The 22,201-nt window shown below is 48.8% G+C and overlaps 1 protein-coding gene across 1 annotated transcript; it reads right to left on the bottom strand.

Moving 5' to 3' along the window:
• Nucleotides 1–3,289: 3,289 nt before the first annotated feature.
• Nucleotides 3,290–19,417, bottom strand: LOC144180034 (acetylgalactosaminyl-O-glycosyl-glycoprotein beta-1,3-N-acetylglucosaminyltransferase-like). Its single transcript, XM_077708440.1, has 3 exons — nt 19,119–19,417; nt 9,101–9,305; nt 3,290–3,865 (listed from the first exon to the last, which is right to left on the bottom strand). The coding sequence occupies exons 1-3, from the start codon at nt 19,415–19,417 to the stop codon at nt 3,395–3,397; spliced, it is 975 nt and encodes a 324-aa protein (XP_077564566.1). The 3' UTR covers nt 3,290–3,394.
• Between the last annotated feature and the right edge of the window lie 2,784 nt (nt 19,418–22,201).

Raw genomic sequence — 22,201 nt, 5'->3', positions numbered from 1 at the left:
GCAGTCATAGACACACCAGCATGCGAGCACGGGCCTGTTCTAGAAAAAAATAGAGGGACTGTAGCCAGTCAAAAAATGGCCATGGATCTGCTCCTTGCCTGGCAAATGCCGACGAAATACGACAGTCGCCTGGCGTTCATCCCAAATCATCATCACCTCCACCATCATCATCATCATGCCTCCCTTCTTTTTCTCGCTCACCTCTTATGCTGTTCCTCTCGCGTCTTGCTCATCCCTAGGTAATCCGCTAGAGGCTTCTCAAGGCAATTTGAATTTCCCGCGTTGCACTGCTCCAGGCTGGGTGGCTCTATGCCAGTGCTGCCATGCTGCGAAGACGAGCGTAAATCAAGGCACCGTACTAAAAGTTTATAAAACCACGTTACCCTACTCCACGTACGTTCCAAGCGGAACGCGGAACCTACCTAGTGGAACGTTTCGTTACTGTTGACGTTTGATTTCTCTAAATGCCGCCAGGCGCCATAGTGGCGCGGGTGACAGCAGGCGACGGAGTAATTCCTGAGTACCACGAACTGCGGTGTAAGTACCTTTCGCTTTGTAAAAGCCTTCCTTGAGAAAAGAACAGCTACACTCCGACTCGGCCTTCTACTCTTGCCTACTTTCCACACGCCGGCAAAGGGCACACCACAAGGATCGGTTATTTCGCCTCTTCTCTTTAATATAGCTCTGCTTCACCTCCCTGACAAACTGCTAGCCATTTCCGGCCTACGCCACGCATTCTACGCTGATGATCTGACTCTCTGGACCACCCAAGGCTCTAGCGGTGCACAACAGGACATCCTTCAGCAAGCAGTCGACACCACTACTGCTTACCTTCAGCCCAGGGGATTGACCTGCGAGCCATCTAAGTCCGCCCTACTGGTCCTCCGCGACCGCACAAGAGGCCGCCCGGCTGCGCCCACCCCTGACCCACAGGTCACCATAAGTGGCTCTTTTATCCCCCAAGTTACCACGCTCAGGATATTAGGCGTTCCCTTCCACTGGGATGGTTCAGGCTCTGCCCTACTCCCCCAACTGCACCGAACAGTCTCCCAGCTCATTCACCTTATACGCCGAATCCGGGGATCGGCATACGGTCTAAAAGAGCCAGACACTTGCCGTCTTTTGTCCAAGCCCTCATGGTCAGCCGTATCACCTACGGAACCCCGTTTGTGAGTCTCAGACCCCAAGAAACCACCAAGCTGGATGCCCTAATCCGCAAAACTTACAAAGCTGCCTTGGGCCTCCCTACATTTACCTCTACTGAGCGTCTACTCCAACTTGGGCTGCATAATACCCTCAGTGAAATTCTGGAAGCCCAACGAACCTCACAGCTACAACGGTTGGCCCTTACTCCCACTGGCAGGAGCGTGCTTCGCACCATTGGCCGGTCCACCCCGTCTGCAACTCACGAACTTCAACGCATCCCTCTTCACATTCGCCAGCGGCTTAGGGTCGCCCCAATCCCGAAACATATGCATCCGACGTTCAATAGGGGAAGGCGAGAAGCTCGTGTCAGAACGCTCACAAGGCGGTATGAAACCGACGCCCAAACACGCTACACGGATATCGCCCATACTCCCAACGGTTCACACACCACCCTCGTCACCCTGGACTCTACCGGCCATCTCGCCACTGCAGCCACCTACAAGCAGCTACCAGTTCCCACAGCAGAGGCACTCGCCGTCGCTCATGCGACCACCACCCACCAAAAACAGCCCTACGTAACCATGATCACCGATTCTCAGCAAGCATGCCGGTGGTATCAAGCTGGCCTGGCACCCCCTCAAGCTCTTCCCATCTTTCACTGTCTCCCCGAAGAAATAGAGATAATAGTTTGGACCCCTGGCCACTCTGGTCTTGCTGGGAATGAAGCGGCCCATGCCGCAGCCCGCGCTCTCCACAACCTGGCACTCCCCTCTGCAAGGCTAGATACCACAGGACGTCCAGATTCCGCAAGCACCACCTTAACACCGCTGGACTCTACCTACAGCTCCATCCTTTCCCACTACACAAACAACAGAAGAAGGTACCCTCCTCCCCACCCATCCCTTACCCCACATGAAGCCTATGTCTATCGCCGCCTTCACACGGAGACTTTCTATAATCACACGATTCTCTCACACATCTCCCCATCCCTATTCCCCCATAACTGCAAAGCGTGTGACCTTCCTGTTACCACCTTCCACCTAGTCTTCTCCTGCCCGCAGCACCCAACCCCCCTTCACTCCCCCACCCTTGAGCAGTGGGAGTCCGCTCTCACCAGCTCGTAACCGGAGCAGCAGCTCGCCCTGGTGAAACGAGCTCTGGAATCGGCGCGGGCTCGCGGCCTCCTGGACATGGGAGGCTGACCACTTCCCCTTCCCTCTCCCCTAAAGCTCAAATAAATGTTTTACCACCACCTACAGTGGATGTAGTATTTAATTTGCCATCGAAAAAGTCAATCCATAAAATGTTTATTAAGGAACATTGCAAATATCACTTACTTATTTTCTACTTCATAATTGCCGAATGTTTTGTTCGTGTTCAATAATATTGGCAAGTATGAGCATTGCTACCAGACTCGCACGTTTAGATGTGGCTGTGGGTATATGAACCTATTGTGCAGCTTCTGGTTCACTTTGGCTGGGTGGCTGAACCGACGGACGGGCAGACAGGAAGACATAGACAGATCAATATTTCAGTGTTGAAGTAGCTATGAAATATAAATATATGCTGCTGAACAAAATACAAACTGAGCCTATACATGCATAGTTTTGGTGCCTATGTTTGCCTAAGTGACACTTTTAAATGCCTATTATAGGCGCCTAAAGCTTTCACTGTTTCTACTTAAAGCTATGGTCTCCAAAATCGTGTATGCCAAATATTTCTTACACTGCTTTTCTGCCATGCCCTAACGTTTCTTTTTTTGGCCATAATTTCACTAGCACAGGAACACCGAGATACGCTAAATCCTGAGTACCGAACTTGTCTTTTTCGTAGCCATGTTTCGGAAGCTATATACACACACCAAAGCAATGCTATTCGTATTCAAAAATGTTCTGTTTCAGTCACAGTACGTTTTTAATATTCCTATTCGAATAGCAGTCCCAAATTTATATTCACGCACCTCTAACAATACCGCAAGATATAATAGCCGTGTTGGCACCGAAACTACCTAAAATAGTAACTAGAAAGCGTTTAATAACAGAAACACAAGCAGATGCTGCATTGATAACAAAAAAAAAAACATTCTCTTTTACGCTCAGAAATAAAATGCACAAAATCTCCTCCGCCTTTAAGGAGTGGTAAGAGTCGCCCTCAGTGCTGTTTCGTAGAAGTCGAGCATGCGCGAACACACTCGCTCAACCCGCTCCAGGAGCACTGGGGGAAATGGCGCGTGCACAGTCGGCGCTACTCAGTTCTGTGCCACTTTTAAACCCGCCAAGATCATCCCCGTCAAGTTCCTCTCGAGCGGCGCGTGGCGCGTCTGGTTGTACAGCGAGCGCAGCCAGACGTCCGTCCACGTCTTCACCGGCACCCCGCTCATGAACAGGTTCGGCCGGGCAGCCCGGTCCCCGACGACTCCTCCTACGTCAACCATCATCCTGGAGACGTCCACGTGGCCCATGTCCGCCAGCACGGCCATGTGCCCCGTCACGTACTGGGGGACGAGGCCGTAGTGCAGCGCGTACAGCGAGGCCCTGTGCAGGGACGCCAGGTGGGAGCCGTTGATGAAGAAGGCGTCCCCTTCGCAGTACGGCGGAAACACAGGTCCCCGGAACAGGTGGCGGGGCACGTAGTTGGCGCGCTCCGGGTCGCGGCCCACCTCCACCCCCCGCACCGGCTTGCAGTAGAAGGACGGCCGGTCGGTCTTGTTCAGCTGCCACTTGCGCGGATGGAGAACGACACGTCGGAGGTCACATTTAAAAGGGGCCGTGGAGACAAGCCACATCTTTTTTCCAGTTTGAAAGGACTAAGGCTTGGCAAATGCCCCAACTCCATTCCAGCCTCTAAAGAAGTTTTTAAAGGGACCCTACAACACTACCGATAAAAGCTTTCCTTCGCGTCTGGAAGCACTACGAAAGCTACAGTTATCGCCAGCACCGGGCGGCACTGCAGGATATGCTCGTCGCACCGGATACGGCTCCCGTTTCTGCTTTGTTTTCGTGGCTCTATTTTTAAAGTTGCTATCGAAAAGTGTTCATTGTTGCAACTGAAGTAAAGCTGGCCAACAGCCGCTACATGGCCTTAGTGACGTAATTCGAGCGTTCGAAGAACGTCAAGGTCGGGAAAGAGGGAAAAATCTTTTGAACGACTTTACTAGTTATCTGATGGGCATAGAGCAGTAATTTTTGCCTGGAGTTCTTTGAGACCCCCTAATCTAAGTACTGCGTGTGTTAGGTGACTACGTTCTGCAAGCATTTAAGATTTTAAAACACGAGTTGAAAAAAGTGTTGCAGTGTCCCTTCAACGGAAGCTTGTTCACCTCGATTTTAGCCACTTAAGAAGCTTTTTATCCGGAAATTTTTACTCAGCCCCATTCCAGCAACTGAAGTTTTCAAGGGAAAAATCTTTCTCAGCTACATTTCAGCCACTGAAGACGTTTTTAGCAGAAAAAAACTGCAAGGAAGCTCCAATATTTTCGAATTTCGCGCCACAGTGACGTAATGTGGGCTGGCGTGACGTATAACGGACCAAGACTTAAAATATTCGTATGGGCGTGGTGGCGGCAGCTCAGCCCTCGATTGATACTATCAAAGGCTCTAGAGGAACTACATTTGTGGCGTTGTCTTTCAGCGGCCCCCAATCGCACAAACAAGATTCTCTGATCTCATAGAAAAACCGCTGGAAAGTGGCCGGGCCATCGGCACTGCTTCGCATACAGTGGAACCCCGTTCATACGTTTTTCACCGGACCGGGAAAACAAAATGTCACAACCAGGAAAACGCAGCAGTGAGAAAACCTTCAAAAATGAACGAAAATGGTGTAGGTTTGACTTGCAATTATGTATTTCTACTTTGGCTTTCGAACGCTAAAAAACTCGGGAATGTAAGATTGCCGCTTTTTTGCGATCGTTCGAAAACACCACGCGTGGCAATTTAAGGTCCCTAGCGATGTGGACTCTCTTCCGCGCTGGCTGCTTGTCTATTGCGTTCAGTACGTCAAGCTTTTCCTGAAGGGAAAGCGCCTCCCGTTTTCGCGACGCCATCAAGGCACGCCAAATTTCGCGGTTGCAAGTCCAACGTTGTTCTCAAAGCTTGCAGCGCACGATGAAAACGAGAGCGCGTGCTATTGTTGCGGTGGTGCTTTTATGGCAAACACGCACTTCTGGCTTTCCGAAGTGAAACTTCCGTTGTAAGCGCAGTTTGTGATGGTGATAGCATAGAGTAACATAGGGCCACCTAGTGGTGATGGATCGCACCCACGTGCGGCTTTATGCAGTCAGTTCCGTAGCCAAGCCTGGCCAATTCTCGTCAAACGTCAAAATGGCGGACCGCGCATGTTGCCCGGGGGGGATCGGAGTCAGACTGCGACGAATGATTCGGGAACGTACTCAGAGCCACGACGTTACAGTGAGGATCTGAATACATGGGACTCTGTGTGAGCTGCGCCAGGACTAGCCAAAAACAACGTAGCAATCGGGAAAACGCAGCACTGAGGAACGTAAGAGCGGAGTTCCACTGTATTTTCTTTAATACCTCGTTTATTTTCTTGAAGTTTGCAATGAAATGGATATCATTACTATTGAGGCAAAACAGTTTTAATAACGATTCGTTATGTGTGAGTTTTACATATTGGTGTCAACTAAGTTGCGGATTGCTAGCTGGCACCTTTAGAATACGGACACCTGGAGTATACAAGGCCGCTTTCGTATGAATACCCCCTGGTTTTTGTGGTATAGCATGGTTGACGGGTGATGCACGCCTCAATATTTGTATTGATTTGATTGATGGTAGGTCCCGCCGCGGTGGCTCAGCCGCTAAGGCGTTGTTGTGCTGAGCACGAGGTCGCGGGTTCGGTTCCCGGCCGCGGTGGCCGCTTTTCTGATTCAGGCGAAAAGCAAAACCGCCCGTGGGTACGAGGTTTAGGCGCACGTTAACGATCCCCAGGTGGTCAAAATTAATCCGGAGCCCTCCACTACGGCGCGCCTTATCGCCTGCGTTGCGTCGGCGCGTTAAACCCAACAAAAAAACACGCAATTGATGGTAGGGTTTAACGCGCCGACGCAACGCAGGCGATGAGGCGCGCCGTAGTGGAGGGCTCCGGATTAATTTTGATCACCTGGGGATCTTCAACTGCGCGGAAATCTCGTACACACGGGCGTTTTTGCTTTTCGACTCAACCAGAAAAGCGGCCACCGCGGCCGGGAATCGAACCCGTGACCTCGTGTACAGCAGCGCAACGTCTTAGCCAGTGAGCCACCGCGGCGGGTCCTCAGTATTTGTAGTACGTCAGAACAACCGGCAGAACAGGAGATTAAAATCCAGTCGACTCTCGATAATTAGAAGTCGTCTTATTCGAACTTCCGGTTAACTGGAATTTACCTTCCGGTCCCGGCAATTTTACATGCAACTCAATATAAAAATCACTCGATAATTCAAAGCTCAAACCCAATATATCTGTTCATTGTAGTTATTTCGGATAAAAAGAGCCGAGGTGACGGTCATAAATCGATAAAATTCGAAATTTGCAAGAGCGAAACACCGGCTTGTTTTGCACTATGTCGACGCCACTGTGACTGAGGCAGCGCGTAGTCGCAAAGCGGGAGGTGAGCCGAGACTCACACCAGCATACACCTCTCTCTTTTCTGGTCCTTGTCCTTCTTGGTTGCGCTCATCTCCGTGTGAGCAGCTTGCGTGCTAGACGCTTCAGGCCTCTAATTTTGCGATAAGTCTTAACTTTCAGGCCAAAATAGTGTCCTACACTGGAACTGTCGATGAATGCCGAGATTCTGAACAAAATCAAGAAGGGAGAATTGTTGCGGTTTAATGGCAATGCTGTTATTGTGCTTTATGTTTAATTGAAAATTCTGTTAATGGGAAGATTTTTTTGGGGGGTCCCTGCGCCTTCCGTATTAACGGGAGCCAACTGCATTTCGAATCGAAGCTGTCTGATCACCTAGTAAAAAAATAACTAAGTGCGATTTTTTCGATTCCATCTCAAGATTCCAACTTTTCGGGCTCACCCCTATTCCTCCGCGTTCCTCCCTCGATATTTCTACAATTACCCCGTTACCTATTGTGCCTTCCAGTTCACCTTGAAGGCAGCCCCTCCACATCGCAGCTCCAACTACCCGTAGGCAGCAACGTCGTTTTGGTGTTCGTGTGAATTGCAGTTGTACTAATGCTGTCCTCCAATTTGAAAGGCGGAAGCGTCATGTGCTCCACGAGCTGAAAAAAAAAAATGCCGGAGCTGTGGGCAACTGGTACTATACCAAGAAAGTGCTCGCCAGGAGCTAATTGAAAAACAAAAGAATCGTCGCAGGGACGGGAATTGAACCCGGGGATGCGTGTTGATTGGCCAGTGACTTTTTCTGTACTCTACGCCGACGCAACACGGAACATCGGGTTTGAGGTACCTCAGATATGAACGTAAGGGTCACAAAATGCTAACTGAATCCTAGGGGGTACTTAAGCTGTTTTCTGAATATGTCCTCCACTGAATGTATTTTCGCGACCCGGATGAGTGGAGGACTCCGTAATGCTGTTACATGTGAAAAACAGTTTTAAGGGTCTCATCGGATGGAGCCCCGTGTCGAGGAGAGGCTTAGAATACGGGGGTATAGGTGGTATTCATTGAAAAGTTAAGCTGTCAGTTTCTTCGCTTGGCAACACTGGAAACGCCCACGGACATGGCCTATGCACCAAGGAAATGGCACGGCTTGTGCCCCTGCGCCCGAACGCTGAAGAAAAAAAAAACACCTGTGTTCACCGTCTGCTCCCTTTCAACCCGATTATCAACGGTGGTGTCAACAGAGATGTTATTAATCGCGCTCACATTGGACTCGAGGCATTACTTTGCGTTCGGTGGGATAGAGTTTGGGACATCCAACACAACTCATGTGCTTAGCACGGACAAGTACCGCCATCCCGCGGAGCCCGACGCAACCAGTAACCGCGCACTCACATGGTTGCCTGCATGCGTGCCTCTCTAGTGAATACAAGCTATAGGTCGGCTTACCTGCATTGGATGCGAAAGCATTATGGCACCTTATGGCGAGGCTTACAGTTACATCACGTATCCGAAAAGCCGGCTCTATGATGCTACCATTGTAATCACTCAGAGCTTCTGAGTGCGGAGTTCCGAATCGTCTGCTGTCTGGCAACGAATGAAGACAAAAAATTCGCAACGTATCCGCCCACATCACCGCAAGTGTCGCTGAAAGACGATGTCTTCTGCTTTCCCTGACACGCCAGTGCCTCTCTTTCCTGCCTAGTTATCACGCTCTTTCACCCCCGTCTCGCTCCTTCCACGGTAAAAACGGTAGAGGTTTGCTCAAGTCAATTCGATTTGCCCGCGTTCGCCCGCCGTTTATTGGAACCTTGCATTACTGTTGGACTTGGAATGCCGCCTTCAGGTCTAGGCTTATGCTCAATTTCGCTTAACGATGTTGACAAGTGTAAAATGCGGTTTTGGGGGTTTGAAAATTTTTGCCTAAATAAACATCGTATTCAAGAATTTTTTAAAACTTTTGGCCGGGGAGCTGAATCGAGGGCCAGACAGACAGACAGACAGACAGACAGACAGACAGACAGACAGACAGACAGACAGACAGACAGACAGACAGACAGACAGACAGACAGACAGACAGATCACAATTTTCAGGTTTAAAAACGCCAGAGATAGTCTTTAAACAAGAAAAACGATGACAGAGGCACGCGCAGAAGTGCAGTTCATACTGTATTTTGCACTGAAAGTATTTCAAGCATTCCGCATTGAAAGCATGAAGCCAGACGAGAAGTGTTTAAAGAAATATCTTGCATGAAGCCTCGATAAGCAGTACTGCTGCGTTTGAAACCAGTCATTGAACACTTCATTATGAATTCGGCCGCTTAACTCATTCAGCAACAGCGGCAGTTGGTGTTCCAAAATGCGCGGATATTTGTTCAGCTGCGCTTACGGAGTAGTTCTCCAGTGTGATGACGTCTACGAACACGGTGTCGTTGGTGTGGACGAAGAGGCGAAGAGGCCGTGGCTTGGCGCAGCGCTGCACGACCCAGTGCATGACGTCCAGAAGAATATCGACCGAATTGTTCGGCCTGCTTTCGAAGGGAGCTAGGAGAACGTCGCCGTGGCTCGAGATTTCGTGGTGGACACCGTTCATGCTGTCGGGGAGACGCAGTTATTATGGGTGAACAAAAAGAACCGAGAACACCCCACTTCGTAGGAGTTGTGAATGCTTAAATATTAATGATATCTCGGTTATTATCTCATTATCATTATCCGGATCTCATTATTGATTGATTGATTGTAGGGTTTAACGCACCGACGCAACGCAGGCGATGAGACACGCCGTAGTGGAGGGCTCCGGATTAATTTTGACCACCTGGGGATCTTTAACGTGCACCGAAATCTCGTACACACGGGCGTTTTAACCTTTCACCTCCATCAGAAAAGCGGCCGCCGCGGCCGGGAATCGAATCCGCGACCTCGTGCTCAGCCGCGCAACGCATTAGCCACTGAGCCACCACGGCGGGTGGATCTCCTTATCCGGGTCACTACTTAGGCCAAGTAGCGACCCGGATTCCAACCATGAGGCAGAGATAATTAAAAGGATAACAATGGAGTGGAGTACATTTTGCAGGCATTCTAATGAATGCCAGCTTACCACTGTCCATGAAGCAGAAAGTGTATGACAGCTGAATCTTACCGGTACTCACCTACGGGGCATAAACTTGGAGGCTCACTAAGAGGGTTCAACTTAAATTGAGAACGACTCAGCGGGCAATGGAGCGGAAAATGATAGGTGTACCATTAAGAGACAAGAAGAGAGCGGAGTGGATCAGGGAACAAACACGTGTTAAGGTCATATTAGTAGAGGTTGTGAATAAGAAATAGACGTGGGCACGGCATGTAGCGCGAAGGAAAGATAACCGTTTGTCATTAAGAGCAACAGAGTGGATCCCTAGAGAAGGCAAGCGTGGCAGGGGCGGCAGAAAGTTAGATGGGCATATGAGATCAAGAAGCTGGCACAGGAGCGGGACAAATGGGAGATCTAAGGGAGAGGCCTTGCGCCCTGCAGTGGGCGTAGATAGGCTGGTGATTATGCTGTATTAATGTGCAATTAAACGCCGCTGAGTGCACCATCCACTTTCTTCCTCCGAACAATTGTGGCTATCGCGCCGCTGTGCGAGGTCAGCGGGGCCCTTGCTTGGTGTTCCGTCGAAGAGCGCGCTCACAACCACAACTGCAACTCGTCGTTCTTGCACATGGCTGTGTTGCCTAGCAGCGTTGTTCTTTGCTTGTGTGTTTACAGCGAAGCTGTGTATGCCTCGGTTTCCACAAGCGGTTTCTACCGAGGTGCGTTGAATCTAACTTCTGCCTAAACAATTCAGCGCATCGTTTAAGGGCACACATTTTCTGGGGATGTCAGTAACAGGCGTTCAAAAAAAAAAAGCCCGATTTTGTCATCGTTTCGTGCGGAAATGGCTGAAGTACAGTAGAACGAGAATTCATCGCCGAAGGAGTGAAAGCGCTTTGCAAATACGTTTTTCTGAGCTGACTAATTACCGCGTTTTATGCTGCTAACCAATTTAATAATGCTTTATTGTGCGCGAGCCAATATTCGTAAACTCAGGTGTTATTTCGACTACGGCTAAGCGAGAGTTAACGATCCGCTATGTGCGTCCTATTTCAAAGAGGTTGAAGCGAGAGAGCGGCTCTACGCAACCTTGGTACTGCGACACAAAACTGGCCGCACATCTTCTTGCTTCAATGTAAATCAATCTCATCGAAATACGATAGTCATTCTGCACACTTGCCACGTAATACCTTCTGCCCTCTTTCCCTGAGGCGCCCCTCCTCCACTCTCGCTCGTCCCATGGTGAATGGAATGGATGTTTGTTCAATTCAATTTTCCCGCGTTCGCACTGCTCGTGTGCCATCTGTTCGCGCAGTATGCTTTCGTCTCACGCCTCTTCGACAGAATTTTGTAGCGCAAGCTACACTGGCCGAGGTTGAGCGGTTTCGCGTGTGCCGTGAAGGGCCGTTCTGCGCAAGCGCGAGAAGCATTGAATTGGTTTTGGATTGGATCGGATCGGATTGGCTTGGATTGGATTTGATTTGATTTGGAACGGATTAAATTTGATTGTGTTGGATTGAAATCCGATCCAACTGGAGTAAGCGTGCTGAACCTTAGTCCACGCTACGTATATCCTGGCATAGTCGAGCTAAGCCACTGCTAATTTTTTAACGCGGCTTTTATTTCCTATGGTAAAAAAGACATACCCAATTAAAACAGTGACGGTACTTTGTAGGTTATGTGTTTACTCGCCGCTGTGGTTCAGTACGTAAGGCGTTGTGCTGCTGAGTTCAAGGACGCTAGTTAAATCACTGCCATGGTGGCCACTTTTGAGATTGGAGGTGAAAAGGGAACACACCCGTGTGTTGAATTTGGGCGCAGGCTAAAGGGGCCTTCAAAGCCGTTTTGACCGCACCATATGAACAAGCGCAGCCGTAAGGTTGGGTGTTGAACGGAATCTGTGCTAAGCATACATTTTTACCTTCAGCGGGATGCTCACACTACCGTTGAAAAGTTTTTCGCCCCCTTTCGCACATTTCCTGCGTGTTTTTGCGCGACGCCATTTAAACGCATGTACGTCATCGATTATCCCACGTGCGTCACGAAGCAGAGACCCTGCTATAGGACGCTTATTCTCGCAATTCCCGCGAAGAGAATAACAATCGTCCGCCCAGCGTCATCGGGTGGCGGAGGCACTCTTGCTTAAATAGCATGCTTACACGCCATTGTGTTTGCATATATTTGCTATTTTCGCTCTCTTACCTCGCTTCTCGTTACAAGACAGAGGTGCAGCTCCTCAAAACACGCTTGTACCCTGATTGCGTGCGCCGCTCGTTTGCTGTGTGCAACCCCAGGAAGGGCGTTTATCGCGACTGACAAAGCGGTCCTAACCTGCGCGTTGCGGGAACAGGTTCTCTAAGCGTTTTAAATTGCCTTTTTCACGTGCCGCCGGCATGAATTACCGCAACAACGCAAGAACCACCCTGAAACGGGGGAGCCACTCGTGAAACGGCACTCTTCAGATAATCAGTGAAGAGAACAAGCCACTTACGACACTTCCCGTGCGGCTGATAAAGCATCACTAATCGGTGCATTTGTATCGCGAGTTTTCCACCGCTCAGTGTCTTTTTGACGTGCCGCCGATAGTAGCCACCGCAACGGGCAGTCGAAGACTAGGGGCAGAAGGAGGAAACGCGCTGCGATGACAAAGCGCGGTTTTAAAGGCAGACTTGCTTGGGCTACTTGTACGTGGAAATTGAAATTGTGGTCCGTCCTTCCGCCCGTCCATCCGTCCGTCCGTCCGTCCGTCCGTCCGTCCGTCTGTCCGTCTGTCTGTCTGTCTGTCTGTCTGTCTGTCTGTCGATTCAGCCGCCAGTCAAAAGTTAAGAGAGTTGTTGAACTAGATGTTTATATTAAACATTTCGTTCATGTGTACATTGTGATCCCTTTGTGAATTTGAGACCTATGCTTTGTATAATACATAAGAAGTGTAGTAATGACTTTGCTCTGTGCTATTTCTCTGTTACAATTGCGCTATCATGCTTAAACTTGTGAACAGACGTGTTGTTATGTACGCTGTAAATCGGGTGGCTGAGGCCTCTCTCAGGCCGCGTTCGCCTTTAGTCTCAGCCTCCCCTTGTTTTTTGCCAAGAAAAAAAAACTCGTAGCAGTGTTCGTACTTGTCATTATTGTTGAAAAACAAAACATAACGTATACCCGTCGCGGTGGCTCAGTGGCCAAGGCTTTGTGCTGCTGAGCACGAGGACGCGGTTTCGAATCCCGGCCACAGCGGCGGTTTTTATGACGGATGCGAAAAGCAAAAACGCCCGTCTGTACGAAATTTCGGCGCGCGTTAAAGATCCCCATGTGGTCAGTATTAATCCAGATCCCTCCACTACGGCGTGTCTCATCGCCTGCATCGCGTCGGCGTGTTAAAACCCTACAATAATACAATCAATTAAAACATTACGTATAGCTGAAGCGAAACATTAATGCAAGAGTGATATTTACAGTGTTCCTTTATTAAAACATACAGGGATGCTTGATTTTTGCGAGAGCAAATGAAATACTAGTTACTGTAGAAATACGAACCCCGAAGCGCACAGTTGAGGCTAAAATTGGCGCCAATTGGCAATGGCCCTGTGCGCGCACTTCCGTGTGTTTCCCAGGACCACTGCCAGGTGGCGTCACCAGTGTCGCCCATGACCTGTATCTTCTGTGGTGCGCTCCGCTGTTTGTATTCGCCTTCTCCATGAGTGAACGCGGCGACAATATTGCACCATTCAATGATGCATTAGTGCATACGCAGTATGCTGTGTGCACATACCTCTGGAGTATGAGGGCGCCAGATAACGCGGTTTTCAAACTTCCAGCGGCCATGGCAGTCGTCATAAAATGCAATGTCGAGACGATAGCACATCTCCAGAAAACGTAAGGAAAACACCGTACTTATTTAGCAGGGCCGGCAGAAGATCGTCTTTCGACGACATTTGCAGCGGAGCAAGCAGATACGCGGGCAAATTTTCGATTTACAATTTCGATTTCGATTTACAATTTACAATTTACAGATTGCTGTATTCGGCTATATGTGGCGCCGAGAGCAAAAGTTTACGGAGCCCGAATATATCAATTTTGAGTTATTCCTCTGCTCCACGGCAGCCCAGAGGTACCACGCACGGTGTTTTTGCAGTAATTTAGTAATTACACGACATCTCACATACATACCAAAGTTTGTGGGCTGCTATCGGAAGAGAAACTAAAATTGCCATTTTCCTGGTCCGTAAACTTTTGCTAATGACTACACATGTATCGGTGGCGGGTAGGACCCCCTTTATGTCGTGCAGGTGGCCAAATTAATCCGGGGCCCTTCACTACGGTGCCCATTATAGCCAAAATGTAGCTTCTGCACGTAAACCCCCACAATCAATCAATCAATCAATCAATCAATCAATCAATCAATCAATCAATCAATCAATCAATCAATCAATCAATCAATCAATCAATCAATCAATCAATCAATCGGTTATGTGTTTGTCTCAAATAAACCAGCGGTTTTCTTTGCGCTGAATCATGTTCACGTTTTTGAGTGATGCATGTAGTCGTTCATTTCTAGGGAATTTTTGGCCCATTTTTTATCTAGGTGGCAAGTGTACTAAGGGTGTCCCAACTTCCGTGAATCAACATATTAAAAAAGAGCAATAGCGTAATCCAAGAAAGCAAGTGCATACTGTTTCCAGTACAGTGGAGTAGCGGCCAGCAATTATTTAAGACTTAATTTCGTAAGTGTAATTGATTATCTAATTCGAGAAGAACTGCCCCAGTTATTAAGTTGCCACTGAGGCACTTATAGGTGCGTACGAGGGACATGTAGCGATGATATTTTCAGCAACGTACTAACTGCCTGCTCATTCTTACTGACCGATAAAGAAAAAACCCGAGATATAAAAAAAACACGCCGTTCCACTCAATGTGAAAGCTGTCGGAAGTGCGGAGCCATAATGGGCTGTAGTGCCGTTATCCGTTCACTGCTACCACTCCATGCAATTCAAATTTCCCGCCATCGCAGTGCTCGCGCACCCCCTGCCTAAAACTGCGCCAGCGGCCGTTCTGTTCTTTTTGTGCTTGCTTTAATTTTGTGTGCTGGAGCCTTTCTGAATCATTTCGAACGCGCCATTTTTTTTTTCTTGTGCGGCGACTTTTTCGCTTACTATCGTAAAAACCAACCCAACGAGCCTTCCCAACCAAATGAACGCGGGTGCTGCTGGTTAATTACGTATATTTTGCCTCAAATGTACCTATAGTTTCCTTTGCGCTAAACAACAGAGAGATGTAGGACAAGCGCCAGCAGTTCACAAGTTTCGAACGCTTAAGTCTAGTAAACCGCTTGGCTTCCGAAGCCTCGTGGTACGCCGCGACGACAGCGCTACAACGGAACGACCTGTTGCTCTACTTGGGTCCAGCGAGCGAGCTACGTCGACAAGGCGAGCGCCTAAAGTGCTCTGCACTTACTACCGCGGGACGATGCTCCATCCCGCATCATAAAGCAGTGCCCTCAAATAAGCTGATTGAAGGCAACTGCTTCGCATGTAGCACGCTCGAAGAGACAGCCCATCACCTTGATAAGGCATAGAAGAACATCAACGGCAAGTTTCGCGGCTTATGCCGGGTTCAGACTGCTGCCGCAACTGTCGCAATAACTATAAGGAATGACGTCATTTCCCGTCTCAGCCAACTGAACTGCGTGTCATGCCGTTTTTTACGTCCAAAAATCACGACATGGCTTTTGCGTCGGTAGTCTGAACCATAGAGTTTCTTACAATATACACTAGAGAGGAATCTGGCGCTAGCGTCTCTGCGGCTCACATCAAGGCCGTCTGTGTCGTCATGGGCCGCCATTAGGTCATGCGCTCGCCTAAATTTCATCACTGGCTTGGATTGAAACGCTTTAGTGACCGCAATTTTAAACAAAGTTCCACAAAAACGCGCGAAAAATAGTGTGCAAATATGTAGGTGGAAAATAAAACAGGCTGTTTTAAAACTAAGAAAAAAGGAAGTAAAGCGTATTTTTGCCGGAACGTTTGTTCCTGCTATTTTGCAGGCCGAGGTGGTAGTTACGCACAATGTTAATATTTGGGGAGGAAACTCATTATAGACGCTTATTTTATAAACTTTACCATTATTTCTAATAATAAGTTGTTTGAAGTGTTTGGAAAGTTTTTGCAGCGTGCCTAAGAAAACGTCACCTTCGTGGTGAACCGGTGCACCGACTGTCAGCTGCAGTTTAACAAGAAAAGATAAAACGTGGCGTTAAACAGTCGTGGACGATGACAAGATAGGACGGATTCAGGCGCCGGTTTCTGTCGTATCTTGTCTTCATCGAAGTACCTTTCGTTTATTTTTTTCGTCGGTTACAAATTTCGCAGTGGCATATTACCCGCTCAGTCATACGTCCTTCAACTGCGGCATGACCAACGTCAGGTGCGATAACGCACTGCCTGCTGTTTCACCGAACACGGCTACCACAGAAAAGGAAGGATTTCGGCTACCTCGTAGCTCGTAGACGTGTTAATGCATAGCTATACCGTGAACTAGAAAATATTATAGTTCACTCTAGCATAGTGAAGAAAGCAAATCCCTTAAACCACTTAAGAATCCAATTGTCATGCCAAGCCCAAGCCAAAAAGGGGGTCTTCCAATAAACCCCCACGACGACATGGATAACCAGGCGCAGTTTCCTCTCAGTATACTTACTAAGAAACTCTATGGTCTGAACATAGCCCTAGCAGCGATTCCTTTTCTTTGTCCTCTTTTTCTTTCCTTTGTTTTCATTCTGGCTAACTTATGGGGGCCTGTTCGTTGGTGTTGCTTTATGATGCGGACGGGAGCGCCGTTGCGTGGTATTTTTCATATTTTGCGGTATTTCTTTATCGGCCAGAAAGAATGAGTAGGCGATTAGCACGTCGCTGAACATACCGCAGTTAGATGTCCCTTGTAGGTACGTGCAAGTGCCTCATTGACACTTTGAAAATTGTGACAGTACTTGTGGGATTAAATAAATAATTACAATGACCTAATTGAGGCTTATTAAAGGAGCCATGAAGAGAAAACAAAAGTTTGTTTTATTCGAAAGATTAGGTGTTTCATAGTACCCCAAGCGCTTTCCCGGAAGCAAATGATGCTTTATTCACTGAGAAATAAGGATTTAAGCCGAAATTTTAAATCTCCCGCTAAAATTGCAGATTCCGTGACGTGAACAATGGCGTCATACGAGCCGGTCCATGAAACAGATACTTAGTATGTCGACCTCATATAGCACCCACACGCGGGAGTCGACCGAGACGGCGGCCATTTTAAAAATATTAGTAAAACCTAGTGCACCCGCAGCCCTAGTCATGCAATCGCCTGATCCGGAGAACAAAACTCTCGCCGAGGAGATTGGACTTGCATTTAACAACCTCACACCACTTGAACGCTCAATGCTTCTAAGTGCACTAGCGGCAAGAGTTGTGGGATACGCGGTGGACGGGAAAGCGACAATTCCGCGATAGCCACAACAGACGAACGCCCTGCCGTCGGCACCGCTGCCTCGTCAGCCCCGTCGCGACGGACGAATACAGACTGGTACGTATGTGCCGTATTTTTATTACGGTTAATAATAGTTCAATTTCAGTAGCAGTATCGCTTATGCCAGTTGGCCGGTGTCGTGTATGGAAAGCCGTTCGCGCGAGCTCTCTGCTTCGACAAGAAAGATACGAGCGTCAATGCGCGGTGTTTACTGCATTTTCCCCCCCAAGGTCAGAGCGCTTTGACGAAGTCGGCGACGAGCGCCAGCATGTCCCAGGAGTGAGCTAACGTAAGGGTCCCTGCCGTAATCACTTCCTCGGAAATGAAGCGAGCACACTCGTACTTCCTTTAGCTCTCTTTCTCCTCCGTTTGCCAAGTTCACAAAACGTAGCCACTTGCTTCGCCGAGGTTCGTCGTTGGGCAGCACATGAAAGGAGATCTCCTCACCGGGGATGACGCACTCCCTCGACGATTTGCCCGTACTACATGGGCATTTAAAAACGTAGCAACGAAATTTCATTGTAAAGTACTCGAACAAACTGAAGTTTTCAGTGGTTGTAAACTGGAAACGAGCTCCTAACAATAGCAGCAAGCCAACACCATTCCGAAACTGCGACGACTGTCACTATCTCGTCGCTGCTTGCTGTTCCTTACTCCCCTCGTTTCTATTTTTACCTTTTCTGGTTGGCGATATGACGGCCAACCTCCTGCGAAGGGATTACGATACCAAGCAAGGTCGCGGCTGTGCGTGCTGGGACGGTTCGTTGGCCCCTAAGAGCCTCGAAACCGAAAATTCGTCTGCGCGACGGCGAGATGTCGAGCTCGGCCGGCGGTATAGTTTCGTACGCATTGGCGCACACGCTTGCGTGTTCGTTCGGAACTTCAACCGTTTACTCCACCGTTCTTTGTCATAAAAAGAATGTGTAGTATGTTTCACGGGCATTTAGCTCGCTATGCAAACTGTAAGCCCTGCCTAACATGCGTTTGCTTTTGCCGGCCTCCGCCAATCGCAGAGCATTCTCGAGTGACATCATAGGTTCTGTTGCGGAAAATGAGCTGGTGGGTCGCATGGTCATTTCCTTTTTTCCTAATTATGTAGCTTATTTGAGCGAAGTTTGCGTTATAAGTGGTGTCGTTATGGTTCTAACGAGGCAATCTTTCGAATGAACCAAACTTGTGTTTTCTCTTCATGGCTCCTTTAACTAAAAAAATGCTGGACGCTACTCCACTGTACTGGAAACATTGTGCACTAGGTTTCAGTCGGGTGACGCCATTTCCTTTTAAAAATCTTGGTACATGGCAGTTGGGACACCCCGTACAATCAAATAGAGTGACAGACATCGCGACATTATTTTCCCGAATACGCAGATTACGTAAGATCCATTTTAAAGAAACAGTGCTACGACCGGACGAAGGTGGCGAGACGACACTGGGCGCTGTCTCGTCTCGTTTCGCCCAGTCTCGCGCTGCCTTCTTCGTCCAGTCGCAGCGCTGTTTCTTCGAACTATACACCAACTAATCCGTATGAACACACTCTAAGTAAAACCCGCCGCGGTGGCTCAGTGGCTAAGGCGTTGCGCTGCTGAGCAGGAAGTCGCGGGTTCGATTCCCGGCCGCGGCGGCCGCTTTCCTGATGGAGGTGAAAAGCAAAAACGCCCGTGTGTACGAGATTTCGGCGCACGATAAAGATCCCCAGGTGGTCAAAATTAATCCGGAGCCCTCCACTACGGCGCTCCTCATCGCCTGCGTTGCGTCGGCGCGTTAAACCCTACAATCAATCAATCAACACTCTAAGTAAAGTTATACTGCGCTTAAAAAGGCTTCAAGTACGTACATTCCGGAGTCTCTGATCCAGCCCGTGTAGAAGAGGAACTTCCACGCTGGAAGGGCGGCTTGGACAGCCGGGTGGGCCATGGTGCGGCGGATGGCATCCCTTCGAGCCAGGTTTAGTGGTGACGAGCGGATCACCACGACCACCTCGGTGCGGCTGCGGGCGCACAGGGAGGCCGGGTAGTGCGAAGAGGCTCTCCATTCGGTGCGCATGCGCGACGTGAGAATAACCGAGACCACGCTCAGGGCGCACATGGTGGCGAAGCCAATCCAGGAGCGGCAGAACCGCGCAGCCGATCTCATGGTCCTCCGATCCAAGAACGACACCAGCACTCGTTTTCTGTGTTTCAAATTGAGTAGAACCGACAGGGTGTGAAGTCAACTGAAGGTTGACATGTGAGATTCCCTAGATGGCCCTAAAAGGAACCCCGAGGTACCAAACCCCACTTAACACACCAACTTCTGCGCAGATAATTGTAGTAATTTTTTATGATGAGAAATGATTTATCCGAAGACAAATAGAGGGCGATAACGCTTCTCTATAATGCGATTTCTGAGCACAGCTGTTAAAATCATTTCATTCAGTCAGATAGCGCCCGTGGCAAAGAATTCCATGGGCAGTGGTGCATATACGTGCTGTAGACCACTGTTATTATTCGAAGCGTTGAAGAGCCCTTGCGTGGCATGGTGATTGCGGCGCAATGTCATCTGACGTTTGGCCGTAGCGTCCAATCAATTTACTTACGATTTCGTCTCTCGAAGTCCTCTCAACAGCGCTGGGCCTTTTACCATGGTACTCACAACGCCTGCTCAGTGGCTGTTCCCCTGACCGTGAACTCACAGATTGGATGTCCGTTTGTGGCAGCTGATTTTCTGATAAATGCAGACCGAAGTTTGTGACACATATTTAGGTAAAGGTCTCTGGCGGGTCAAGCTAGTTCTTAGCTCAACACTATGGCGAGCTTAACAATAAGCCAGGAAAGCCGATGAGGGTGATTCAAAACCGCTCGTCCTTGCCTGTCCTTTACACCGTCCCTGCGGAGCAAGCATGTCATAGTGGCTCAGTTACCTTGGAGGCCAAAATATCGATGAAAATTTTGATCCACGATCAGGCTTTATGCTATCACGTGGAACACCTAAGGGTGAATGCACTTGAATCTGTGTACGACCTAGGCGCTACCGCATGCGGGAGGGTCAAACTGGGTCCCGCACGATACACGGCCCCTATGTATGGGAAAATGCGGTACAGATTTTATGAAGAGAACACTAATGACACGCGGATAAAGGTAAAGAAATGAAGCAACTAATTTCCTATGCAGCTTAAGTATAAAAAAGCGAAATGTTTTAGAAAGAAAACAAAGGATTGCTATGACCACTGAGGTGTTCTGCATGCATTCAATAAAGTTTTCACCAACCAAGCAACCCCACCGGAGGTGATTTACTACCAGATGTTACACAGAAATAAACTCGATAACGATGTTGCTTGTAAGCTCCAGCAGTCGGCCAAAATATTGGAAGCTTGGCAAAATAATTAAAAGTAAACGCATGCGCTTTAAACAAATCCCCTTAGTTCGTTTAATTACTGCTAATTACTCGGACACTTAAGTGTGCTTTCTTGGTTTGAAGGCTGAAGCCACAAAAATGATCAAAGGCTTCTTTTCTGCTACATCCTGTTGGCGGCTCTATCTCTCTTTCTTTATTTGGAAATGTGCCTCTATGAAGAAGGCGCCACGTGTGGGCCCTAGAATTGCCTTGTCGATAGTTGTGGCCGCCGGAGAATAGATCAAGCGGGAGAGGCGGTAGTGCATAGTTATGTCGTGAAAAGAAACCAGGTGATCCCGCACGGATCACGCTCCATGATAGGGATAGAGGCTGGGTTACCAGTGGGTTACCAGTGACAATGCACGGAAGGTGGAAGAGCTTTGTAAATAGCACATCTCGACAGCCTACGTGTCAAGATAGTCGAACACAGGGAGTCCTACCCTCGATCGGAGGGGAGATGCCGCCGTGTTGTCGCAGAAGACTATAGTAGTAACTCAAAGCAGTATGGCATAGCGGGCAATTGGTTTGAGACCTTACCTCATCGCGTATGGTGTCAGGGTAGCTTCCGGGCTGACTAAATTTGCGAGGGCAACGCAGGCACGAAGCACCTCTTTTCTCTGCTTCGTCTTCTCTGGCGCTCGTGCTGGCTCCGCGTGAAGGGGCTGTTGCTCATGGTCTTCGCTCGCGAGCACGTATTCCCAGCGCTGTGGGATTGGCCTGGCCCAAGTGAGCCGTTCGCTATTATTGGAGCCTTTAAACGACATTGTATAAGTTGTTCGATTTATTCGTACTGCTGGATGTAGTGCGAGCCCACGCTACGAAGCACACCGGCGGAGGTATCGATCGCAAGAAAGACCTGTATCTGAAGAACGAATTCCCATGAACTCACCCCAAGCGGTTATTGCCTACCGAGAGAACTGAGAACGTACTGCTTTGCTGTTATGATGACTCAAGAATGGCACTACGTGCCCAGCTAAGGGTGCCGTTTAAAATTTACAAAAAAAAAACAAAACAAAAGTGCTGATGTGTGCCGCATGCGCGAACGTGTGGATACTGGGCCAGTGCAGACGACCCTTCAGATAATGTATTGGGGAATTAACCCCAAATGGCGCTGCCATTTGGTGTCTATCCCCCATATCGGCAGGTGTCATGTTCCAGGAAGTAAGCACAAATCAGAAATGGAACGGACATGTGTTCTTATTTCTGTTTGCAGCTAAATTTATAGGCCACAATGATTTTTCTTCAACCTGGCAAACGATGGCAGATGCCCCAAAACACGAATATAAAATAGCGCCTGTAGCTAGGTATCACCGCATAAAAAAATCGAATTCCACTCAGTGTGAAATTTGATAGAACAGCGGAGCTGTCTCGTGTTGGCTGAAGTGTCAACAGGTGCTCGGCCGAGAGACGGCAGTGCCGTCGCTGTTTAAATTCTACAGTTAAAGCAAAGAAATCAGCAGGTAAAAGTTAGCGGCCGCAGGTTCCTTCTCATTTCCCTCCTGCAGCCAGAGGGAGAGGATCGTGCCGATGATGATGATGATCGAT

The sequence above is a fragment of the Haemaphysalis longicornis genome, unplaced genomic scaffold (assembly GCF_048455015.1).
Source record: "Haemaphysalis longicornis isolate Haplotype H1 unplaced genomic scaffold, Haemaphysalis longicornis Haplotype H1 scaffold_4, whole genome shotgun sequence".
NCBI lineage: Eukaryota > Metazoa > Arthropoda > Arachnida > Ixodida > Ixodidae > Haemaphysalis > Haemaphysalis longicornis.
The sequence above is the reverse complement of the archived record's forward strand: the minus strand, read 5'-3'. Positions and strand labels throughout refer to the sequence as shown.

Coding starts and splice junctions, on each gene's coding strand:
- LOC144180034 (XM_077708440.1), bottom strand. CDS start 19,417: ATGAGATCGGCTGCGCGGTTCTGCCGCTCCTGGATTGGCTTCGCCACC. Junction 9,306..19,118: donor TGGATCAGAGACTCCGGAAT/GTACGTACTTGA, acceptor TCTCCCCGACAG/CATGAACGGTGTCCACCACG. Junction 3,866..9,100: donor TCACACTGGAGAACTACTCC/GTAAGCGCAGCT, acceptor CATCCGCGCAAG/TGGCAGCTGAACAAGACCGA.